An 18,985-nucleotide genomic window follows, 5' to 3' on the forward strand; every position below is an offset into this window, starting at 1 on the left:
CGAGAGCCAGCCCGACCACCACAAATCAGGCAACGGCGCCGCGATAGTTTCTCTTATGACGTTGGCTTGAGGCTCCAGTGGGGTCGGCCGCGGCGATCAGCCTCTCGCGAGAGACGTCAAAGGAAGAAAAAAAAGCGGCGGCCGTGTGGGCCGCAAAAAAGAAACACGCTGCGTTTTGACGTGAGCGTTCACTCGCGGTTTTATAATTAATCGGCCCAACGATATAGTGCGGCTTGGGGTGCACATGTTTGACATGTTGTATAGAGTTTGGTGCGTCTCTTGCGGAAGCTTATCTCGTCAAATGTTAAAATTCGTGAGAAAGTTCCAACAGCTCGATTAGTTTTTCTTTGTTGCGCCTATCAATATTGAGAATTATTTTTATCTTTATTTTTACTGCTTGTTTGATATCTACTAAAAATTGAACAAACAAGTCCAGTAAAATATTCAATGAGTTGGAAATTTTGTTGATTATTGATTATAATTGCAATAAAATAGATAATTATATTATGTAAGACGAAACATTTAAATTTTTCTGGCTGAATTATAATAAATTGATAAAAAAATCATATATTAAAAAATTGAGTAACGTCATGGTGAATGATGGACGACTCATTAAATGACTCACAATTAATTAAGCTATACAAGTTAGTTTTTATTTGACTGAAATGCAAAGTTCAAAAATTATTCACATCATCAGACATCACCCATGTAAATCTAATCTTTCAAACAACATTCTTAAAAAATTGAATTATTGACTTTCAATCTGCTGAATATTTTAATCTTTTTATTTAATTAAAATGTATTATTCAAGAAAAAATATTTGAAAGCTGATTTTCCCTTAAAATAAGCTCTTATGTTGTAATTTGCAATCATGGAATATATCATTAAATACGGAATTCCCAAACACTTCGTTGCTTTTGCAGTGCGGCAAGTAGTTATCCTTTTGCATAACCACTTTCATATTCTATGTCATCACGCATGCACCAAACAAAAGGTGGTGCGGGCTGATGCCATTGTTTACTTGCAAATAAATCTTCTCCGTGACAATATTTGATAGCTAGGTGAACGCCCTTCTAAACTTGAACAGCTATAGGTGCATTAATTATCTTCTATTTTTTCAATTCCAGTTCAAGCCACTTTGTTCTCCTTTGATCCTGCTCCAGGATATATTCTTGATTATAGGAATAATATTTTCGCGCCTTGTCCGTAAGAGGTGTTTTTAAAATTAGACCTAAAGTTATATTCGTACAACTAATCGTTTCTTTTTTTTTTTTTTTTTTTTGTTAAGCGATAAGAATTTTTTCAGCTGTCCTTTTTTTAGGTATTTTTTACGTTGCTTATAAAAAAATTTTATTTCAAAATCTTAACATATTCATTTTTTTTTTTTACTTGCCGCAAGTTTCTAAACTCTGGGAGAATAATATGACCGGCGAAATTTTTTCCATTGTTTGATTATTTGATTTGCAAGATATTTAATGCTTACGATTATTTTGCATGCCGCAAGATACTTTTGTTTATACATCTAAAATTCAGAATCATAGTACTATCGGGTAGACGAAAACTAAATGGCTGGGGTTATAATGTCAAGCAAATTCCTCTTACATGTGTATAATGATTTTATATATTTTAAAAAAAGGGGAAAGAAGCTTTCCTTTTTTCAATAAAAAGTACGCTCAAAAAAAGTTATCTTTTTAATTTAATATTGTTCTCTAATCGAAATATTATGACCAAAAAATAATTTTGTATTAAACGCTTTTGCGTACAACTGGGGTGTAAAGTGCACCCTTCTCAGCACGAAATCTAGCGGCCGACTTCAGCAAAGAACAACCCTTCACTTGCAATCCCTGAATAGGAAATCACTCAGGTTCCCCCGGAAAAAATCCGCCCGGAGTGGGAATCAAATCCACAACCTCCGGAATGGAGGGCAAGCGCAAAAATTTTACATAATGCTGACTGTTGGATTTTTAACCAGCTTTCTCAATTTTAAATCTTCTGGAATGTACTCATATTATATTGTTTTAATTTCTTTTTATGTGCAATCGTACGAATTCAGTTCTAATCATTATTTTTAGTCCATTTGATGATCTGATAAATATCACGAAAAAGGTTATTTTTCTAGCATCAGTTATATTTTCTATTCATACCACCTAGGTATAATTCGCTTGGCAGCGTTTATGCTTAAAAATTGAGAGAACTTGTTGCTCTCAACTCGCCTTTGCCGCAAGCAAGGTCTCGCTGCCACTCCTCGCTCTCTCATTGCTCGCAAAAATGAAGCATATTGCGGTTATGCAACCTGGAGCGACTCGAACGTCTGGCAGTTAGTATAGCTCTAAGGCGGAGTGTGCAAAACTAGATTATAAAATTAACTTTTGAAATGTTCAAATTATTTAATTTTCCAATAGCAGCGGGGCTTCACCGCGGACGGTCATTTGCTAATTATAAAAATATTAAAGTATTATTGTTTAACTGTCTCCTTCAATATTTTACTTGAAAAAAAAGTTGTTTGGTCAAATTTAGACAAATTTGATTGCGCCACCGTCTGTTTTATTTTTATTATTATTTTATAATTAATGTATTGACTTGAAATGCTGAAATAACAATAACGCTCTGGTGACACATTTATTTATTACCCTGAAAACACATTGCGCGTATAAATGATTTTCCTTCCCCCGCACCGGAAGTCAGAACAGCAGGCAATCTTGATTTTTCTTATCTCTTTGACTTTGCCTGCCGACGAAGTGTTTTAGGATTGGCACAACCTGCTTTTTCTGTGTTTAGCAAAGGCGGTTGTCCAGGAACGTCGACGGACCTGTGTCGTATGGGAATGCACTCGGTGCACGAACGTACTCGCATTGATATCGCGCGAGGGAGTTTTATTCCAGGTGACGTCAGATTAGATTAGGCCGCTTGAGCACGGCGTTATCTGTTCTCTCTCAATCTCGGTGCCCCTCTCGACGGCCACCAGTGTATTTTATGTGACTAAAGTTTTGATCGACTGCGGCCATCGATGGCTGGCCTCCTTATAACGTGCGCAGTGATTTTGGCCGCTGCCGCTGCGACCTCCGAAGTCAATTTTACCAGCTTGACGGACGCTCCCGGAGTCTCGTTTGACACTGTAAACGATGACATTCGTCATCAAGGTTTGTTCGATTGAGTACTTTTATATTGAAAACCTTATCTGCCAAAACAGAGAATGGCACTCACTTTTCTCTTGAACAAATTTGTGTTCATTATTTGCACAATTTCGATGCATTTAAGTTATAAAATTAGGTTCGTTGCATTAAAATTAAGAAATAAGTCCTGGACTTGAAAATAATTTATTATAATTATTTGGTTTTTGTATCAGTCGGATTTAACTCACAGCACTTTTAGGTATTATATAATTAGCATACAGTATACAGTATCACTTATTATTTTCAAGATCAAGGCTTATTATTATAATAATTAAGTTTTCAAAGGATTCAAATTGAGATTTTTTTATTTGATTCATCGCAACGCAATATATATTTTTTTTTAATAACATAAAAATTTTAATTTTTCATAAATGATCAAAGCAGCAGGATTAAAGTATTCTTGCGCCTTGAATATTTTTTTCATTTTATCCCTTCCCTTCATCATCTCAATTTTTACTTCTTTTTGAATTAAGGATTACAGCAACACTCTGCTTGGCCTCCAACGCTTATAATCGACCTGGTGGAAACTGATGGTTTTAGTAAAACAAATGGGACCTGTGATGATGGTGAATACCTTCATCCAGAGGAAGGATGTACTAGTTGCAAGAGTAAATATTTTTCAGCTTTTTTCTTAGAAAAAAAAGTATACTGGGTCTCTTTCAGGTTAAAAATGTTCTTTTTAGACGCGGTTAATTGCATGTTTCAAAGATGATTTTATACTTTTGCTTGATTGCAATGCTGTTTTAAAAATCAAAACGGTTAAATTTCAAAAAACCTTATTATTGACATAGTATAATCAAGTACTTACAATTAATTTATTTTTGCTATTGTACACTATTGTATAGAACAGTTTAAAGGATAATATAATTTTTTTACCGCACCATTAATTGTTGTAGATTAGATTTGACTATGCCAATAAAAAGAAGTATTTTATACATAAATTATAAAATATCCATTTGTGGGCTTGTTAACAATAAGATTCGGTTCTGCTTGATTTAAAAAAAGCCAGTCAAAGATTATATATAAGCCCAAGAGACTGAGAACCGGAATCATTTTCCTTGGAGATTATTGCGGTTCACCACCCCTATTAGCGCGGATCCGGCTAAGAGCTATATTGATAAAATTTGTTTTTCCGGGGTTTCAATCTGTAATCTTATACAGGATATTTATTTTAGATTGTATATATGGGAAAACACGAGCATAGCTTTTAAATATATTTAACGTTTTAAAAATTCGACTTCAATATTTTAATTTTTGCAAAATAAGCTTTAATTTTTACCTAATGCTACGACTAATTTGACTTTTCCTCATCATTTTAATTTAAAAAAATTACATATTTAAAGCATACGAAAGTGAATGCGAGGTGCACAGTGACTATGAGGAGTGCTGCTCAGACAAAAGTTTAAAATGCAGACCATCGAAGCACGATTACAGAAACTCGAAGTGTCGGTGCAAAGACGATAACATGCAGTGGGAACAGGGACAATGCATGTAACGAAAAACCAATTTGAAAATATTCCAAATTTCTTGAAGATCTTTCACAAACAGGGTGGACTACAACTCGAAACTGCAATTCATGACCGCCGCTCAGGTTGCACTGGGCTGCGCCTTGATCATAGCAGTGGCGGCCCTGGCTGCGTTGACCTGCAAGATGTGCGCTACGTATGTTTCAAATTTTTTTTATTACCTTTTAAATTTTTTTCTGCAGAGAGTTTGGCAATATTTAATGCAAAAATAAGTAATAATAGGCGGAGGAGAATGGAGGAAGCGACCCGCTTTCACAGGGATAGTGGCAACGCCAGCCTCAACAGTGTCCAACGCTTTGTACTGGGCAGAATGCGTGACCGACCACCTAGGTATGACGATGTCCCGGACAAACCTCCAGAGTATGGCCAAGAGCTGGAGTCTGAAGTTCCTCCTTTGCCACTTCCTAGGATACCTGTGGTGAGATTCATATTCCACTTGACATAGAAATGTTTAAAGAGGCAAAAATAAAAATTTCAGTGTTATCTTGGAAAAGTAAAATTCTTATGAATGCTTAAAAATGATAGGAACTCGAGAAATATTATTTTGTGCTAAACAAGTTTTTGTTTATAGAAAAAACTCCATTGATTTCTTTATTCCGGTGCAGCAGATAAAAAATTTTCAATCAATTTGATATTGATGTAATTTTGATAATTTTGTTTTTAATTGATTCAAGGCTGTGGGTCGAGTGCCTGGCCGACGAATTCGAATGATTCGTCCTCCACCAACTCCTCCAGCTTATAGTGAAATCGACCAGATCCCTTCAACCTCTACAGAAAATACTCATCCGCCTGCCATCCCTGAATACGAAGTGGTGACTGTAGACGAGACTCTAAGCCCGCATCCTACACTTGAGTCAGAACTGCCCGAAGAGGTGAAGCCCAATACTGAAATTGAAAGTGTCAGTATTGTGTTGCCCGAAGATCCTGCAGAGGATTCCGCGCCGCAGGATAGAGGAGTGGACAACCCTGCTTTCACTCCCGAGTGCCATATGTGATTTGAAGAGTTTTTTTTCTAAAAATTATTTTTCTTTGCCTATAATATATTTTTTCATCATTACGTTTTCCTAATACATTTATATGCCATTTCTGTAAATTAATTAATTTCAGTATTATGCACTCTTCAACCTCACTCTAGGATATATGTTTTTAAAATGAGATGAGTCAGAAACATAATATTATTAAAAACTCTGAAAAAATGAGGAATTAGAATTGGGGGAAATGTTCGATGCAACTACTAAAGCGATGCCCACAACACAAAATTTTATACAAATTTTAACTAGTCTCTGGTCCCTGATAATAGTGATAATTTTTAAACTGTTATTTTGTGTTCATTGTTTAAGTTTAAACATAAAATATATTAAATGGCAACTAACCATGTATTAAAAAAATACATACTTATTTTGATTAAAGATCTATGTGTCATTTTATTTGGAAACCTGATATAGCCATAATTTTATTTCAATTCAGATGAATTTTTCTGCAAAATTTCTTTGAACTGCTGCCTCCTCATGAGTACCTCTTCCCGACTAAGCTTCGCCAGATCAAGGCTCATCAGGGCGACCTGCTTGCGGAGCTCGATGGCTTGGTCAATATTATCCTTCAGTCGCTTCAATGATTGCTGAAGAAACTCTTTGAATTCAGCGAGGTCTATTTCCTGTTTGGGTGGTTCCTTGCAGGGGTCCATTTTGCTGAAATCCATAAATCTACAATTTAAAAATGGAAATTTCCATAAAATAAATTGTATCTTATCTTAGATAATAAATTATTATTATATATAGATATAATTCTATAGACTCACTAGACGATCTAAAAAATTTGGCGATTTTGAACTTAGGAGATCCACTCTCACTCGTGGCAAAGCGATGAAAAGAAATGGAAATGTTCCCTTTCTTTACAGAACAGAGGGATCAGACTCAAAATCCAGCTGAGAATTATTATTTTCCCTCTCCTCGAAGCTCGAACGTGTTCATTTTGCGCCAAAACTATTCAAAGTCGAAAACTTGAGACGAGTTCACGCATGCGCCATCTCCGTCTGTTTATGTTTCTCGAGACTGGAGAGTCGCGAAGTCAAAAATCAGGATTTTTATTAAATTTTGACGGAAATTACCTCTAAAATTCAAACTTTTTTATTCAGAAACTAAAACTTTCTTTCAATAAGTCTTGCCTGCAATAAAATAATCGGGCTACTTCAGCGAAAATCATATTTTTTAGAAATTAGGTGAGAACGTCGGCAGTTTTAAGTTTGACTTGGAATTTGTTACACGCATTTTTTATTCATTCCTCTCTTTTTCAGGTAATGAAATAATTATTCAACTTCTGATACCGAAGGATAAACTACCTCAGGATGGCTGGGAATTTTTGGCACAGTTCTCATTAGTGAGTAAAAATCTTGGCCCCCATATTAATTAATCGCATTAAATTTTAGATGATTTGTTTTTTTATTCATAAATTACTTGATTTTCAGTCAGCAGTGGTTGCTGGACAAGCAGGATTTGATTAGAGAGAGGCAGCATGACCTGAGCGTTTTGACTGAGGAAGAATATCAAAAGATTTTCATCTTTTTCGCAAATTGTAGGTTTTCTGTTTTTAACACTTTGACAACTAATAGTCAATTTTTTGCTTTAAAATTACAGTCATTCAAGTTCTTGGGGAGCACCTTAAATTGAGGCAGCAAGTGATTGCAACGGCTACAGTTTACTTCAAAAGATTCTACGCTAGAAACTCGCTCAAGGGCATCGATCCTCTTCTCTTGGCCCCAACTTGCGTTTTTCTGGCTTCGAAAGTGGAGGAATTCGGAGTCATTTCCAACACCAGGTTGATCACGACCTGCCAGAATGTTGGTATGTTTTCTCTGCAAATGTTTATCAAGAAAATTATTATGATTCAAATTTTCAGTTAAAAACAAATTCAACTATGCGTATCAGCAGGAGTTTCCGTATCGGACGAACCACATTCTAGAGTGCGAGTTTTATTTGCTGGAAAATCTCGACTGCTGTCTGATAGTCTACCAGCCTTACCGACCCCTTCTGCAGTTTGCCAGCGATGCTGGATTGGACGATGCTCTCTTGGCTCTGGCTTGGAGGGTTGTCAACGACAGTCTTCGCACAGACGCCTGTCTTTTCTATCCTCCATATCAGATAGCATTAGGTGTGATTTTAAAATCTTACATTTTCATAAATTTTTGCTATTTGAAATAGTTCATAACTATTATAATAATTTGATAAAAAAAAACCGAAATCTCTCTAAAGATAATAATACTTTCGTATAATTATTGGATTTGTTGAAAGTAATGAAATTTTATTATAAGTTTTATTGTCACCTCAAAGCTTATCATAACATAGCTTACAATTTTTTTTAACAAATTAATATTTGATCCAAAACCTCGCCTATAATTTTAGTGTTTGTAATTCATTTTACTTATCATGACTTAAAATATTTCTCCATTCTAGGTTGTCTCCAGATAGCTTGTGTGATTCAGGGCAAAGATCTGAAATCTTGGTTTGCTGAGCTCAACGTAGACTTGGAGAAGGTGCATGAGGTGATGCGGTTGGTCACCCAGCTGCTAGAATTGTGGAAGAGCTATGAGGAAAAGAAGGAAATCCTGCCACTTTTGGCTAAAATGCCCAAGCCAAAGCAGCAGCCGTCAAGATAAAAAAATTCTTCTCGAACTAATTACCGCTTTATTTATTTCACTTTTGATCAATTTACAAGCAATTGGTAAAAAAAATTCACGGTTCACTAATGCTATTTTTTATTATATGAACTGTTTTCAAAAATTTGCTCCTCTGTTTGAAATATAAATTTTAATACGCAAAGAAAAATGCTTTGTCATTTATTATTCAATAATAAATTAAAAATTATTATGAACATAGAAATTTTTCGAAGGTTTTTATAACAATAAGTTCATGTCCAGAGCCAGAGGTCCACACCTCATCAAATAATTTTCTTCTAATTTTGTTTCTAAAAATTACATTAAAAGAGTTAATAGGTAAATCATTTAATATTGTATAACATTTTCTTCTAATATAAACATGGTCTTTAAAGGAAGGTTAAAAAAGTTAGAGAAAAATTAAAAATTTGGTCATTTATAAAAGATTTCATTCTAAATTAACATTTATTAAGTTTATAGAGTTAATTTTGCCGTATCTCCAATCAACATATTATTTCCTTAATTGTAGTCGCATGTAAAAATTAAAAATATTAAAAGTTTAAGAATATAAATTTTTTAATGTAATTACATATCACTTTATTATACAATTTAATACACATATGACACATAATTATTCAAAATTTGTAATTATTTCTATGTTTTTTATTATATTTAAATTTTTAAATTGATTTCTATTTACGTATTTATAATGATTTTAAAATTTATATATTTTTTTATTTTGTAAGTATTTATATAATTGAAAAAAATAAATTTTGTCGGTTTGCTTTGCATATATCATTAATATCATATTACTTCCTCTTGTAGTTGTTTTGTCATTTTATTGATTAGGACATTATCCTTCCTTAATTTTAACATTTTACTATATCCACAAAGAAATCAATTTATAATTATAAAAAAAAAATAAAATTAGCATATTAGCAACGAAGCGCATGCGTTCGACCGCCTTGGGCGCCGCCGTTCGTCGCGCCGCGCTGTATCCGACCAAAATAAAAATAAAACGAGCGCTGGCGGCCACGCGATAAAGTTCTAGCAAGCTGATCAACAAGTAGCAACTCTCTGTTTTGTTTCTTCCTTTTGCCTCAGTAAGGTGCACGTCCGAAAATCAGTGTGGAACAAGATTTGATTGATAAGGGCAGTGTGTGTTGACCGAAGATTAGAGCGTCTCGAATTCGGGCCGAAGAGAGTCGATGGCCGCGAAAGCGTTCCTGTTGCTAAGACGACTGGGACCCCAGCTCGTGGGTGCCCAGTGGGCTTCCAAAGGCCCGACCCTGCTTGCCAATACTAGGGTCATCAACCTCCAGGTGAGCACTGCACTTGTTATTTAAAACGAATGCAGTTTTGTGTCAGGAATTTTTTTATTTTACCGTGGCGTCACTTTTCCGACGAGCAATTTATCATCTGATTTTGAATGTGTGGGGAGAGCGAGAGGTTTTGTTCACTTCGGTCACGTAGGCACTTTGGTCGCGGGAAGTGCTGTGTGCGCTTCGCGTGAGAATTTATTTTGAAATTTGATTAAAATTCAGCCTATGGTTATTTGCTCATGACAACTCAATTACCAAAGTTAAAGGCTTGAATGAATTGTCAATTTAAATAGGTTTTAAAATAAAAAGTTTGAAAATTATACAAAATAAGCCAAGAAAAATATATAGAAATGATTTGCATTTGATGATATTTTTGCTCATACACATAAAATCCACTGATAAGTGAAAATTATCATTTAAATTTCTAAAATAAATATTTTCTTACTACATTGTATATCGTGATCGCAGCACTGACTAAATCAAACTTTTAATCTTAACTAAATAATATTGTATCTAGAGTAACTGTAAACAACTACGCCGTCAAAATTAATCCCTCCGCTTCTCTGATTAACCTAATTAAAACTATTATGAAGATTTTGTAATTTTCATTTATTTATATTAAAAGGATGCCAACTATCTAAGCAGATTTAAAACTTCAATAAAATTGTTCCCATAATATGAAAATTTAATCATTTTCACATATTAAGAAAATTGAAAAATTCTCATGATAAAACATGATAATTATTTAAAATTAACTTAGTAAGTCATTATTTTTTATTAGAATTTTATTCAAAATAATTACATTTCTAGCTTTTCCTAATTCAGCAGTGATAATATTTATTTGCTCTATTTAACATTATTTGTTCAGTCGATGAACAAACAAGCTAAGTGGCAAAATTATACTGAATTGAAATAACTGATCGCGTGTGGTTCTGCCCGCCTCTTTTCCAATTTAGCAGCGTGTAATTCTAAACTAATTTAGACGTAATTGGCACCCGTTTAAAGCCAAATTCACACCAATTTGGAAAATTCTGCCCGAGGCGTCTGAACAATCAATAATTATATCTTCTTGTAAAATCGCACGAACGCAAAATCAAGTGGTTTTTGAAAGCCAGGAAGTAAAACAATGGGTGGCGAGACGCGTTTGGAAGTTGCTTTTAGCGAATTCGGCGTTCGAGAAGGCGTTCGTCGGTGTGTCATTTTATCGCTGAACGCCGAGAGCCGCGTCCAATTCAAGGTCTTTGGCCAACTGGTTCTAGAGGCAAAAAAATTCAGTGCACAATTCGCTTCGGTATTCACATCTAGAAGAGTCGATTAAGTAAATATAAAACCGCTTCCTCTTGCAGGCTAGAAAATAAAGCAATAGTTTAGGAGGAATATTTTTATTTATATTTAATAATATTCATTCAAATCCGAGACCACTATCTTTCGTCTGAAATTTAAGATACACTTTTGATTGTTGGAAATCCAGGAAAATATAATTAATTTTAAGTAGCTTTTCAGTTGTATTATAGATCTAAATTAATTGTAATTTAAGTGAATTAATAAAAAATTAAGTCACAAAAGTATTAAATAATTAAAGAAAATTAAATTATAAAAAAATAATATTAAATTTTTTTTATAATGTATTTAATGCTTAAAAAAATTAAGTAAACATGTTTGTTAAACGCTTTTTCTTGCGTCAGGGTACTCAGTAGAAGTCACTTAAAATTTTAGACACGGGTTGTATTATAATTTAAGTGAATTTTTCCTGCAATTTCATGGAAATTCTCACGCACCCTTCAGCCAGCCCCACTGAATTGTGGCTAGTAAATATTTTATTTTAACGCTGGAAAACCATGGCTCAAGTAAAGAGTGATTTAAATAAATGAATTATATTATAAATATCTGCAAAAGGATTGAAAATACCTCTTATTATTACTTTTTTTTACCCATATTTAATTATTCTATTCCCCATGAAGTTGTGCTACTCTGCTATGTTAAAAATTTGAGGAGCGCTCCAGAGGTGTTAAAATCAGTGAGCAAGGATGCGGCCATTGAACTCACTCACTTCTCATGCAATGCCATCCGTGAATTGAAAAATTACGCTCATTATATTATTATTTTATTGTTTCGTTGTTCAAATTGCAACAAAAACTTAATATTGAAAAAAAAACAGTAAAATTGCTATGCAAGAGAGAAATTGATTTTTTTTTTTTTTTTTTTTTTTTTTTTTAGAAAATAGGGGGTTACTCTATTTTTAACGTTGTGTATGAAAATAATATTTGTTTTTATATATCGTGAGCGATTGCTTAAATGCAAAAATAAAATAAAATTGGTGGAATGTTCACAGGTCTTGAGAGCTTTGAGTTTCAAGGATGACGGCGGAAGGGCTTCTGTAGCTCGCAATGTGGAGACAGACTCTGCGTCCAGCTCGGACAGCGACTCTGACAGGAAAACAGAAAAGGTGGGTACATTTTTTAATGCAATTTTCAGCTGCAGATCAAGAATTAAATTATTTAATTGTTTTGCTAAAATGTAAATTTATTGAAAGTTAATTTTATTTATTTAATAAATTGTTTTGGAACAAAATAGAATACATTTTTTTAAATATATTTTTTTAGAACATTTTTATCAAAATCACGTTTTTTATGTGTAAATTAAGCTAATTTGAATACTTTTAACCGACGCTACGTGATTCCCATAAAACTTAAAAATTCCTTTATTAATTCATAATTTTTTCGATCTCATAATAATCAGAGCATTAATTTTTTTCCGTCGCGTTTGTTCCTCTAATCGGAAGTTCAAGGGCAGTCGACTTGAGTTCAACAATCACACACACGCCCAATAACCGGCTTTTTCATTTAAAAATTCCCATTTAAACTCGCTCAGTAAATTAATTATGGAATTTGTTTCGAGCCAGAGTTTGCATAACGAACGTGCTGAGTCGAGTTTCTGTGCGTTTCCGATCCGACTCGGCCGTCGACACATTTTGATCACGTGGCCGCGGGTCATTTGATGACATGCAGACGCCAGTTGAGCGAACGCTCAAAATGCAGATTAAAACGACCCCCACTCGATGGCAAATAATGCACAACAGCCAGAGAAAGGCAATCATTTTAGTTCATCGGCACACTTCTCACTATACCACACTTGCTTTAAAATTCGTATCTATTTTTATTGATGGCTATTCAGAATTATACGCTTATCTTCAAAAACTAGTTTAAATTAATTTTACATTAATAATATTTGTTATACCTTGAATCTTGATTATTATTATTTTTTAAACACAAATGTTTTTTTTTTATATAAAAAAACTTTTCAATTGGATTAAACCTTATCATCATTATAAAAAATTCAGTAAAGTTTTTTTCTGATTAATATTTGAATAATTAAAAAAAACCGAATTATTCTTCTGCCTTTGGGTTTCTTTGGATAATGCCATTTTAAGTTTTCATCTAACTGTTTCAAACTGTATTGCTGCAATTTCTTCAAATGACTCGACAATAATTCACGCCAGGCGTTCGTTCTTTCGTAATCGCCTCTGCGATATTAAAAGTGGAAAATCATAAAATTACAGTTAGGTAGTAGAAACACTTACTGATTGAAACTTCTCTGTTTGATACGATTAAGTAGGGTAATAATAAAAATTTATCCTTTCCACGGTTATGGAATCAGTACAGAAGTGAATGTGAAAACGTAGTTCACAAAATACACAGGTGTTCTCCATGCTTTCTATACTAGCATGTAAAATAATAAAAAGTAAAGAACAATGACTTAAGTAGCAATATTATTAATTAAAAGCCACTTCAAAACATTGTCCTGCTTCTTTTGTAAAATAATTGTGAATATTCTGCTTTTTTTATTTTGCTTTAAAAGTTTTCCAAAGACTAAAAAGCGATTTTTTGTGTGATTTATTTATCTAAAAAAATTAAAACTGGTAAATATTCTTTATATTGACAACGATAATTTGAAACTTAGTACAAAAATTCTTGAGTATTAAAAATAAACTTTTTACGCAGGGCACAACCGACTTCTGGCGACAAAAGATGCGCACCGTCCACGCGATCTTCGATTTGAACAAGGATGGCGTCATTTCGTGGGACGACTTTGGCATGCTGGGCGACCGGTTCATTGACCTGGGCCACCTCACTCCTGAGCAAGAGACTGGATTCAGGAAAACGCTGAAGGTGCATTTCTCAAATGCATAAAGCTATGGTCACAATAATAAAGAAGTATTTTTCTTAATACAGAGTATTTGGGAGGAGCAGTGGGGCCCGGCCGACCCTTACAACATGGTCAACGCATACCAGTACCTTGACAACATGCACCACGTGATCAATGACAAATCACTCAAGAAGAAGGCGCACAGGTTCCTCCCTTTCCTTTTCAAGGTAATAATAGTTGGTAGTTGTTTCATATTTGTTAAATATATTTTAAGATTAACAATTTTAATTTAAAATATATTGAAATTGTGAAATGTTAAGAAGAAAATCATAGCATCGCTTGAAATCAAAAGATTCAAGGGAAAAGCGTTTCACAACCGAGAAGAATTTTCAAAAGATTTAATCAGGAGGCAAAAACTTCTATTTTAAAAATGAAGAAAATATGATTATTTCAATTTATATGATTAACCCCATCTTTTCATTAATTACTAATCTCTAATCGTAAGAGAATTGTTTTCGCAGGCTGTTGACAAGGACAGGAGCGGTGAAATCTCAGTCGAGGAGTACAAGCTCTTCTTCAGGTGTCTTGGACTTAAAGAAGAGGTAATTTATAAAAAAATTAGTGTACAAGATTTTCTCTACTATGAACAAAATCTTTCTTTTTAGGAAGCTGTAGTTGCTTTCAGAGCCATCGACTACAACAACGACAATCGTCTGAGCCTCAAAGAGTTTGTGAAAGTTGGTCGCGAGTTCTTCAGTTCTGAAGATGAAAAGAAACCCAGCAAGCACTTCTGGGGACCCCTGATCCAAGACCACTGATTGAGAACTGGGCAGCACCGAACTAGTTGATGACACTCGCATTTTGGTCAAACCACTGGATATTGAAAAAAAAAATGAGCAATATTAATGGTTAAATTTGTAAATATTTGTGATAGTTGCTACTTGCTCACACGAAATGATTCAAAATCTTTACAAAATTTATTAATGAAATTATAGCAGCTCCTATAGGCACCAATCACATTGGTAGAATTTTTGCTACTTTATATTTTTTTGTACATATAAGTGGGATAGAAAAATAAAGGTGAAAATTTCGCACGTGAAAAGCGATTCAAAAATAAAATATTTTTCTTCAATGAATACAACCAATTTATTGGCACCTTAATTATTTAATCTTAGTAAATTAACTTAGAAACAAGAAGTTCTTGGGCCCATTTTAGCACACGGATGAATTTACGGCTTTCAAAATTCCTTCCATGCGAGATTTCATCCTGGCAAGTTCCCTTGTGCTAAAAAATCACATTATTGGAATTTTTAATATGAAATAATATCAGTTTACTTTTCTGCCAGAGCAGCTTTGATGGTTTTGCCTTGTTCCTCCGACAAGTAAATGCTCTCCTTTCTCTCTTTCTGTTTGGAATCTTCCCTCTTTAACAAAAAGTTTAATATTTATTCGTGCCAGGGAGAATTTTATTGAAAAGAGAAACCCACCTTGCGATCTATTTCATTCACTCTTGAATTGAGAGACTTGATGGTGGTCTGATAGCCCTGCACTTTCGAGCTGCTCTCCTCAATGAAGTCCTTCAATTTCTGCTCTGACACTGAAGTTTCTGGCTCGGCCAAGCTCAACTGAGTTTGGACATGCTGGAGCCTTGGATATTTTTTTACAAATGTTATATTTTGTCAAGAAAATATTTAAAACTTAATTACCTTTTCAAGAAATTATTCATGACCTCTATTCTGCTCTCCAAGCTGGATTTGATGTCCTCCATAGAAGAATCAAGCTCTTCGATGTGGTTCTGTGACTGGTGAATTTGCCTCTTTCTCACTTCAACAGTGTTTTTCAAGATTGTAACTCTAAAACAGAAACAGAATGTTTTTGTTTGTTTGTTAAAAATTAACAATCAGCTCACTTTCGCTTGAATTCTTCTCGAGCAATCACATGCTTGGCCAAATACTCGGTTCGCAAAGTCTGAGTACTTCTCTTCAAGATCTTTGAAATAATACAAAAATATTTTAATTTTTATGATATATGATAAACTATTTTCCACCTCAAGCAGTTCCTTATCAGAAGGAGACAATCCAGGAGGCAGCATGACAAGGGGCTGTGTTGACGAATGAGATAGTGTGCGCTTGATTTGGTCCACAAAGGCATTGCCCGCAGTTTGCTGTGTAGAAATAAGTTATTGAAAAATTCATCGATGAATATTTAAACCCAACCTTTTGCCCGGTTGAGTCAACGCCTGATTCGACAACAGGTGAGTCTGGCTGGAGGAAAGCGAGGGGCAGCGGCAGAAGGGCGCATCTACCATTGGGGAGAATGCAGAGAGCCAGCGATTGAGAGCTGAGGACTGTCATTCCCTGGATTCTAAGACAGTTGCTCTGGTTTGAAGCCTGGGTGCAGAGCAGGTACTGCTCCATGCTGGCCAAAGCGTTGGTGGGCATGTAATCTAGAACCGTTTCCATGGAAGCTGCATGAAAATCAGATTAAATTTCTCCTCATTAATGTTTTTTGAATATTTTACTTTTATTGGCCGCCAATCTAAGAATTTCGGACACCAAGGGCACAGAAATGATGTTCACTCCAGCTTCATGACAGCAAAAATATCTAAAAATGGTTATTCCTCAATTATTTATTAATTATAAAGCAATTAAATGAGAATCTGGAATTATCTTTTGTTGAAAAAGTCAAGATTTTTAATAACTCTGATAAACCCGTTTCAAAATAATTTTTTGAAATATTTATTTCACTGTTTTAAATTTTATATCGGATGAGTCCCAATCCAGAAAAAAACATTTTTTGTATATTATACAGAATGTTTTAGCCGATTTTTAAGAATTTTCATACCTTGAGGTTGATATTGGGTCCTTGTACAGTTGGATTCTGCAATGGAACAGCGAGTCTTCCAACTCTTCACTCGCCTGTTCAGGGGTCAGAAGCCCCAGCTCGAGGGCAACCTTCTCCAAAACGTAGAGCGCCTTCTGGCATTCGCTGACGCCCAAATCTTCACCCCCTGGCTCGAAGCAACTCTGAAAATTAGTTTTAATAAAATTATTTAGAAAAGTATATAAATTTTACCGATTGAATTTCATCATCTGCAGACACGTCACAAGCGTCCTGGTGTTTCTGCAGCAGGACAGAATGGTAGATGACGCCTCCACTTGAAGAGGCGATCACCAGAACTGGAGGTTGACATGGCAGGCAAAGAAGGGAGCAGGATTCTGCCCCATAGTTGTCTGGGGTGGAAGGGAACATCCGCAAAGGGCCAAATAGTTTGGCAGGCAAACCAGAAGCTCTAAACATGAAAATAAATATCTTATTACAGTATTTTGAATGTTTGTTTATAAAATAAATAATGATTGAAAATTGAAATAAAAAATATAATAATATAAACGAGACTCTTAAAATATTAAGCTTCAATAAGTATCTCCATCAAGCAGGTAATAACTCTTTTTTTTTAAATATAATTTAAATTGTATAATTTTTTGTAAAATCATTTTTATATTTCCCGCAGGAAGCTAAATTTTGGGATTTTTCTAAACCTTTAAATTTAAATAACAATATGTAAAATTAATTTTTTTGTCAAATCTTAAATATTGAATTATTTAAATCAAAAGAATAATTTAAGTTCATATTCTATTTAAAATTATTCATTTTTGTGCACATTATAATCTGTTAATTAATGAGCAACTTACGTAGCAGGGTTGAAGTTTGGCGGGACCACAATGAAAACGTCCCCTTTACCAAAGAGTACCGCAATCGGCCAGACGAGGGTTTCATCCCCCTGCTCTTCGTTTCCATCTGGTGGCGATCTCTGCAACATACAAGTTGGTTCGTGGGTGAGAAAGGGTGGTGAATGCAAAGACGAGCAATAATTATTGGTGCGCGTTCGAGTCGAACTTGGGGAGCGCGAGGGCGAATTTCACAATCAATTAGCCATTTGGAGAAAGTGTCGGCCGGTAATTGAAATCTAATGATGCTTGAAAAGAGGAAAAACCAAAGGAAAAGGGTTAAAAGTTAATTTCTGCCCTCGCTGCGCGCCGATTCTCCCCCAAAGCGAAGAAGAGGGTGCGAGAGGGAAATCGCACAAAGTTGCACGACTCAATATTGAAACATATTTCAAATCGGAATTATAAAGTAATTAGCCGGCAGGCAAGCAGGAGCCCGAGCGAGGATTCAATATTCGCCGCCGGCTCCGAGTTTTGTTGGAATTAGTTTTCGCCGCCGGAATATTAATCACTTTCGCACGATCATTACGCCGGATTTCCTCCAATTGGTCCAAATTGCTTTCCACTCGCAAGTTATATGTGTATATTCCGTTATATTCAAACTGCAGCAGGCTGTACGTCCGCAGTCAGAGGTTAATTTCTGAACCTCTCATAAATCAAGAAGGGCAGCAACCTCTCGATGAGTTTAACACAAGACTGATGAAAAATAAATCAATGTAACCAATTTTTCACTTGTTTGTTTGAAAGTTAGAAAAATTACTGAATTATTTTCTTATAAAAGGAAATTCATCTAATTTTGATACAATTTAGTATAATTATGTTTTATCTGAATGGAGAATAAATAAATAAATAAATAAATAAATGTTTTGGAAATTTCTAGCATGCAAATTATAATAAGTCTATTTTAAAACAGGAAGTGCAAAAGCTTTAAACTAGGTACAATTGGAAACCCAGAATATGAATGTATTCCATTTATAAATTTTTTCCTTACATTTCGTAAGTGCTCAAAACATACTTTGGGTCCCTGGAGAAGCCTTTGCACTTTCAGAATTTTAAAATTTTTTGGAGAGTTATTTTTAAAATAATAAATCAACTTCATTTCTCCAAAATGACCTTCGTGACCCATAAACAGGAGAACCTTAATGTAGTAAAATCACAGTAAATTTGTTAAAATTGTAATTCCTTGTCCAAGTGCCACCTTTTAAGTTAAAAGTTTATAAAAATCAATAAAAATAAAATAGTGTATTTAAATTCATATTCATTTGTTACTTGTTATGTTCTTAATATATTTTTTTTATGATCAATTAAACTTTTAATTAACTAATATTGTTTAAAAAAAAAACTCATTTCATTGGACAGGTTGGTTTGTTTAAAGAAACTATTTATGATAAAGATTTTAAGGTAACTTTAAAAATAATAAATATTGTAGAGAACTTGCATTAAA

At 34.2% G+C, this 18,985-nt stretch overlaps 4 protein-coding genes across 8 annotated transcripts in view; 3 read left to right on the top strand and 1 right to left on the bottom strand.

Annotated features, from left to right (window-relative positions):
- Positions 1 to 2,785: 2,785 nt before the first annotated feature.
- Positions 2,786 to 6,112, top strand: LOC132203637 (uncharacterized). 4 transcript variants are annotated; one of them, XM_059631545.1, is made up of 6 exons: positions 2,786 to 3,140; positions 3,647 to 3,781; positions 4,517 to 4,664; positions 4,707 to 4,835; positions 4,913 to 5,117; positions 5,374 to 6,112. In XM_059631545.1, exons 1-6 carry the CDS (start codon positions 3,008 to 3,010, stop codon positions 5,692 to 5,694), a joined length of 1,071 nt encoding a protein of 356 aa, XP_059487528.1. In that variant the 5' UTR covers positions 2,786 to 3,007; the 3' UTR covers positions 5,695 to 6,112. The 4 variants fall into 4 exon arrangements, with proteins under 4 accessions (XP_059487528.1, XP_059487536.1, XP_059487553.1 ...); XM_059631553.1 differs by having other exon boundaries at positions 4,922 to 5,117; XM_059631570.1 differs by having other exon boundaries at positions 2,794 to 3,140; positions 4,722 to 4,835; positions 4,922 to 5,117.
- Positions 6,113 to 6,723: 611 nt separating this feature from the next.
- On the top strand, positions 6,724 to 8,766 carry LOC132203673 (cyclin-C). 2 transcript variants are annotated; one of them, XM_059631593.1, is made up of 6 exons: positions 6,724 to 6,917; positions 6,993 to 7,075; positions 7,164 to 7,270; positions 7,333 to 7,539; positions 7,595 to 7,846; positions 8,149 to 8,752. In XM_059631593.1, exons 2-6 carry the CDS (start codon positions 7,044 to 7,046, stop codon positions 8,349 to 8,351), a joined length of 801 nt encoding a protein of 266 aa, XP_059487576.1. In that variant the 5' UTR covers positions 6,724 to 6,917; positions 6,993 to 7,043; the 3' UTR covers positions 8,352 to 8,752. The 2 variants fall into 2 exon arrangements, with proteins under 2 accessions (XP_059487576.1, XP_059487583.1); XM_059631600.1 differs by lacking the exon at positions 6,724 to 6,917 and having other exon boundaries at positions 7,035 to 7,075; positions 8,149 to 8,766.
- A 579-nt stretch (positions 8,767 to 9,345) lies between these two features.
- LOC132205303 (sarcoplasmic calcium-binding protein) lies at positions 9,346 to 14,947 on the top strand. The gene is made up of 6 exons (XM_059634272.1): positions 9,346 to 9,670; positions 12,003 to 12,116; positions 13,672 to 13,839; positions 13,903 to 14,043; positions 14,338 to 14,418; positions 14,482 to 14,947. Exons 1-6 carry the CDS (start codon positions 9,557 to 9,559, stop codon positions 14,632 to 14,634), a joined length of 771 nt encoding a protein of 256 aa, XP_059490255.1. The 5' UTR covers positions 9,346 to 9,556; the 3' UTR covers positions 14,635 to 14,947.
- Positions 14,925 to 18,985, bottom strand: part of LOC132205302 (nuclear pore complex protein Nup88) — a 68,588-nt gene continuing 64,527 nt past the window's right edge. Inside the window, exons 5-15 of the mRNA XM_059634271.1 lie at positions 17,509 to 17,627; positions 16,892 to 17,108; positions 16,661 to 16,842; positions 16,338 to 16,420; positions 16,033 to 16,283; positions 15,864 to 15,980; positions 15,726 to 15,805; positions 15,523 to 15,669; positions 15,304 to 15,463; positions 15,152 to 15,240; positions 14,925 to 15,101 (exon numbers count right to left, since the gene is read on the bottom strand). Of these exons, the coding sequence (XP_059490254.1) occupies positions 15,029 to 15,101; positions 15,152 to 15,240; positions 15,304 to 15,463; positions 15,523 to 15,669; positions 15,726 to 15,805; positions 15,864 to 15,980; positions 16,033 to 16,283; positions 16,338 to 16,420; positions 16,661 to 16,842; positions 16,892 to 17,108; positions 17,509 to 17,627 (1,518 nt within the window). The 3' untranslated portion in view covers positions 14,925 to 15,028. The remainder of the gene's footprint in view (positions 15,102 to 15,151; positions 15,241 to 15,303; positions 15,464 to 15,522; positions 15,670 to 15,725; positions 15,806 to 15,863; positions 15,981 to 16,032; positions 16,284 to 16,337; positions 16,421 to 16,660; positions 16,843 to 16,891; positions 17,109 to 17,508; positions 17,628 to 18,985) is intronic.

This window comes from Neocloeon triangulifer, unplaced genomic scaffold (genome assembly GCF_031216515.1).
Source record: "Neocloeon triangulifer isolate White Clay Creek 2 clone unplaced genomic scaffold, ASM3121651v1 ptg000002l, whole genome shotgun sequence".
NCBI lineage: Eukaryota > Metazoa > Arthropoda > Insecta > Ephemeroptera > Baetidae > Neocloeon > Neocloeon triangulifer.

What these genes read in the sequence shown, in the direction of transcription:
- LOC132203637 (XM_059631545.1), top strand. Translation starts at nt 3,008, where the DNA reads ATGGCTGGCCTCCTTATAACGTGCGCAGTGATTTTGGCCGCTGCCGCT. An exon ending in AGGATGTACTAGTTGCAAGA is followed by an intron (nt 3,782 to 4,516) that starts GTAAATATTTTT and finishes ACATATTTAAAG; the next exon opens with CATACGAAAGTGAATGCGAG. An exon ending in TGGGAACAGGGACAATGCAT is followed by an intron (nt 4,665 to 4,706) that starts GTAACGAAAAAC and finishes AATTTCTTGAAG; the next exon opens with ATCTTTCACAAACAGGGTGG.
- LOC132203673 (XM_059631593.1), top strand. Translation starts at nt 7,044, where the DNA reads ATGGCTGGGAATTTTTGGCACAGTTCTCATTA. An exon ending in TTTTGGCACAGTTCTCATTA is followed by an intron (nt 7,076 to 7,163) that starts GTGAGTAAAAAT and finishes CTTGATTTTCAG; the next exon opens with TCAGCAGTGGTTGCTGGACA. An exon ending in TCCATATCAGATAGCATTAG is followed by an intron (nt 7,847 to 8,148) that starts GTGTGATTTTAA and finishes TCTCCATTCTAG; the next exon opens with GTTGTCTCCAGATAGCTTGT.
- LOC132205303 (XM_059634272.1), top strand. Translation starts at nt 9,557, where the DNA reads ATGGCCGCGAAAGCGTTCCTGTTGCTAAGACGACTGGGACCCCAGCTC. An exon ending in TCCTCCCTTTCCTTTTCAAG is followed by an intron (nt 14,044 to 14,337) that starts GTAATAATAGTT and finishes TTGTTTTCGCAG; the next exon opens with GCTGTTGACAAGGACAGGAG. An exon ending in GTCTTGGACTTAAAGAAGAG is followed by an intron (nt 14,419 to 14,481) that starts GTAATTTATAAA and finishes CTTTCTTTTTAG; the next exon opens with GAAGCTGTAGTTGCTTTCAG.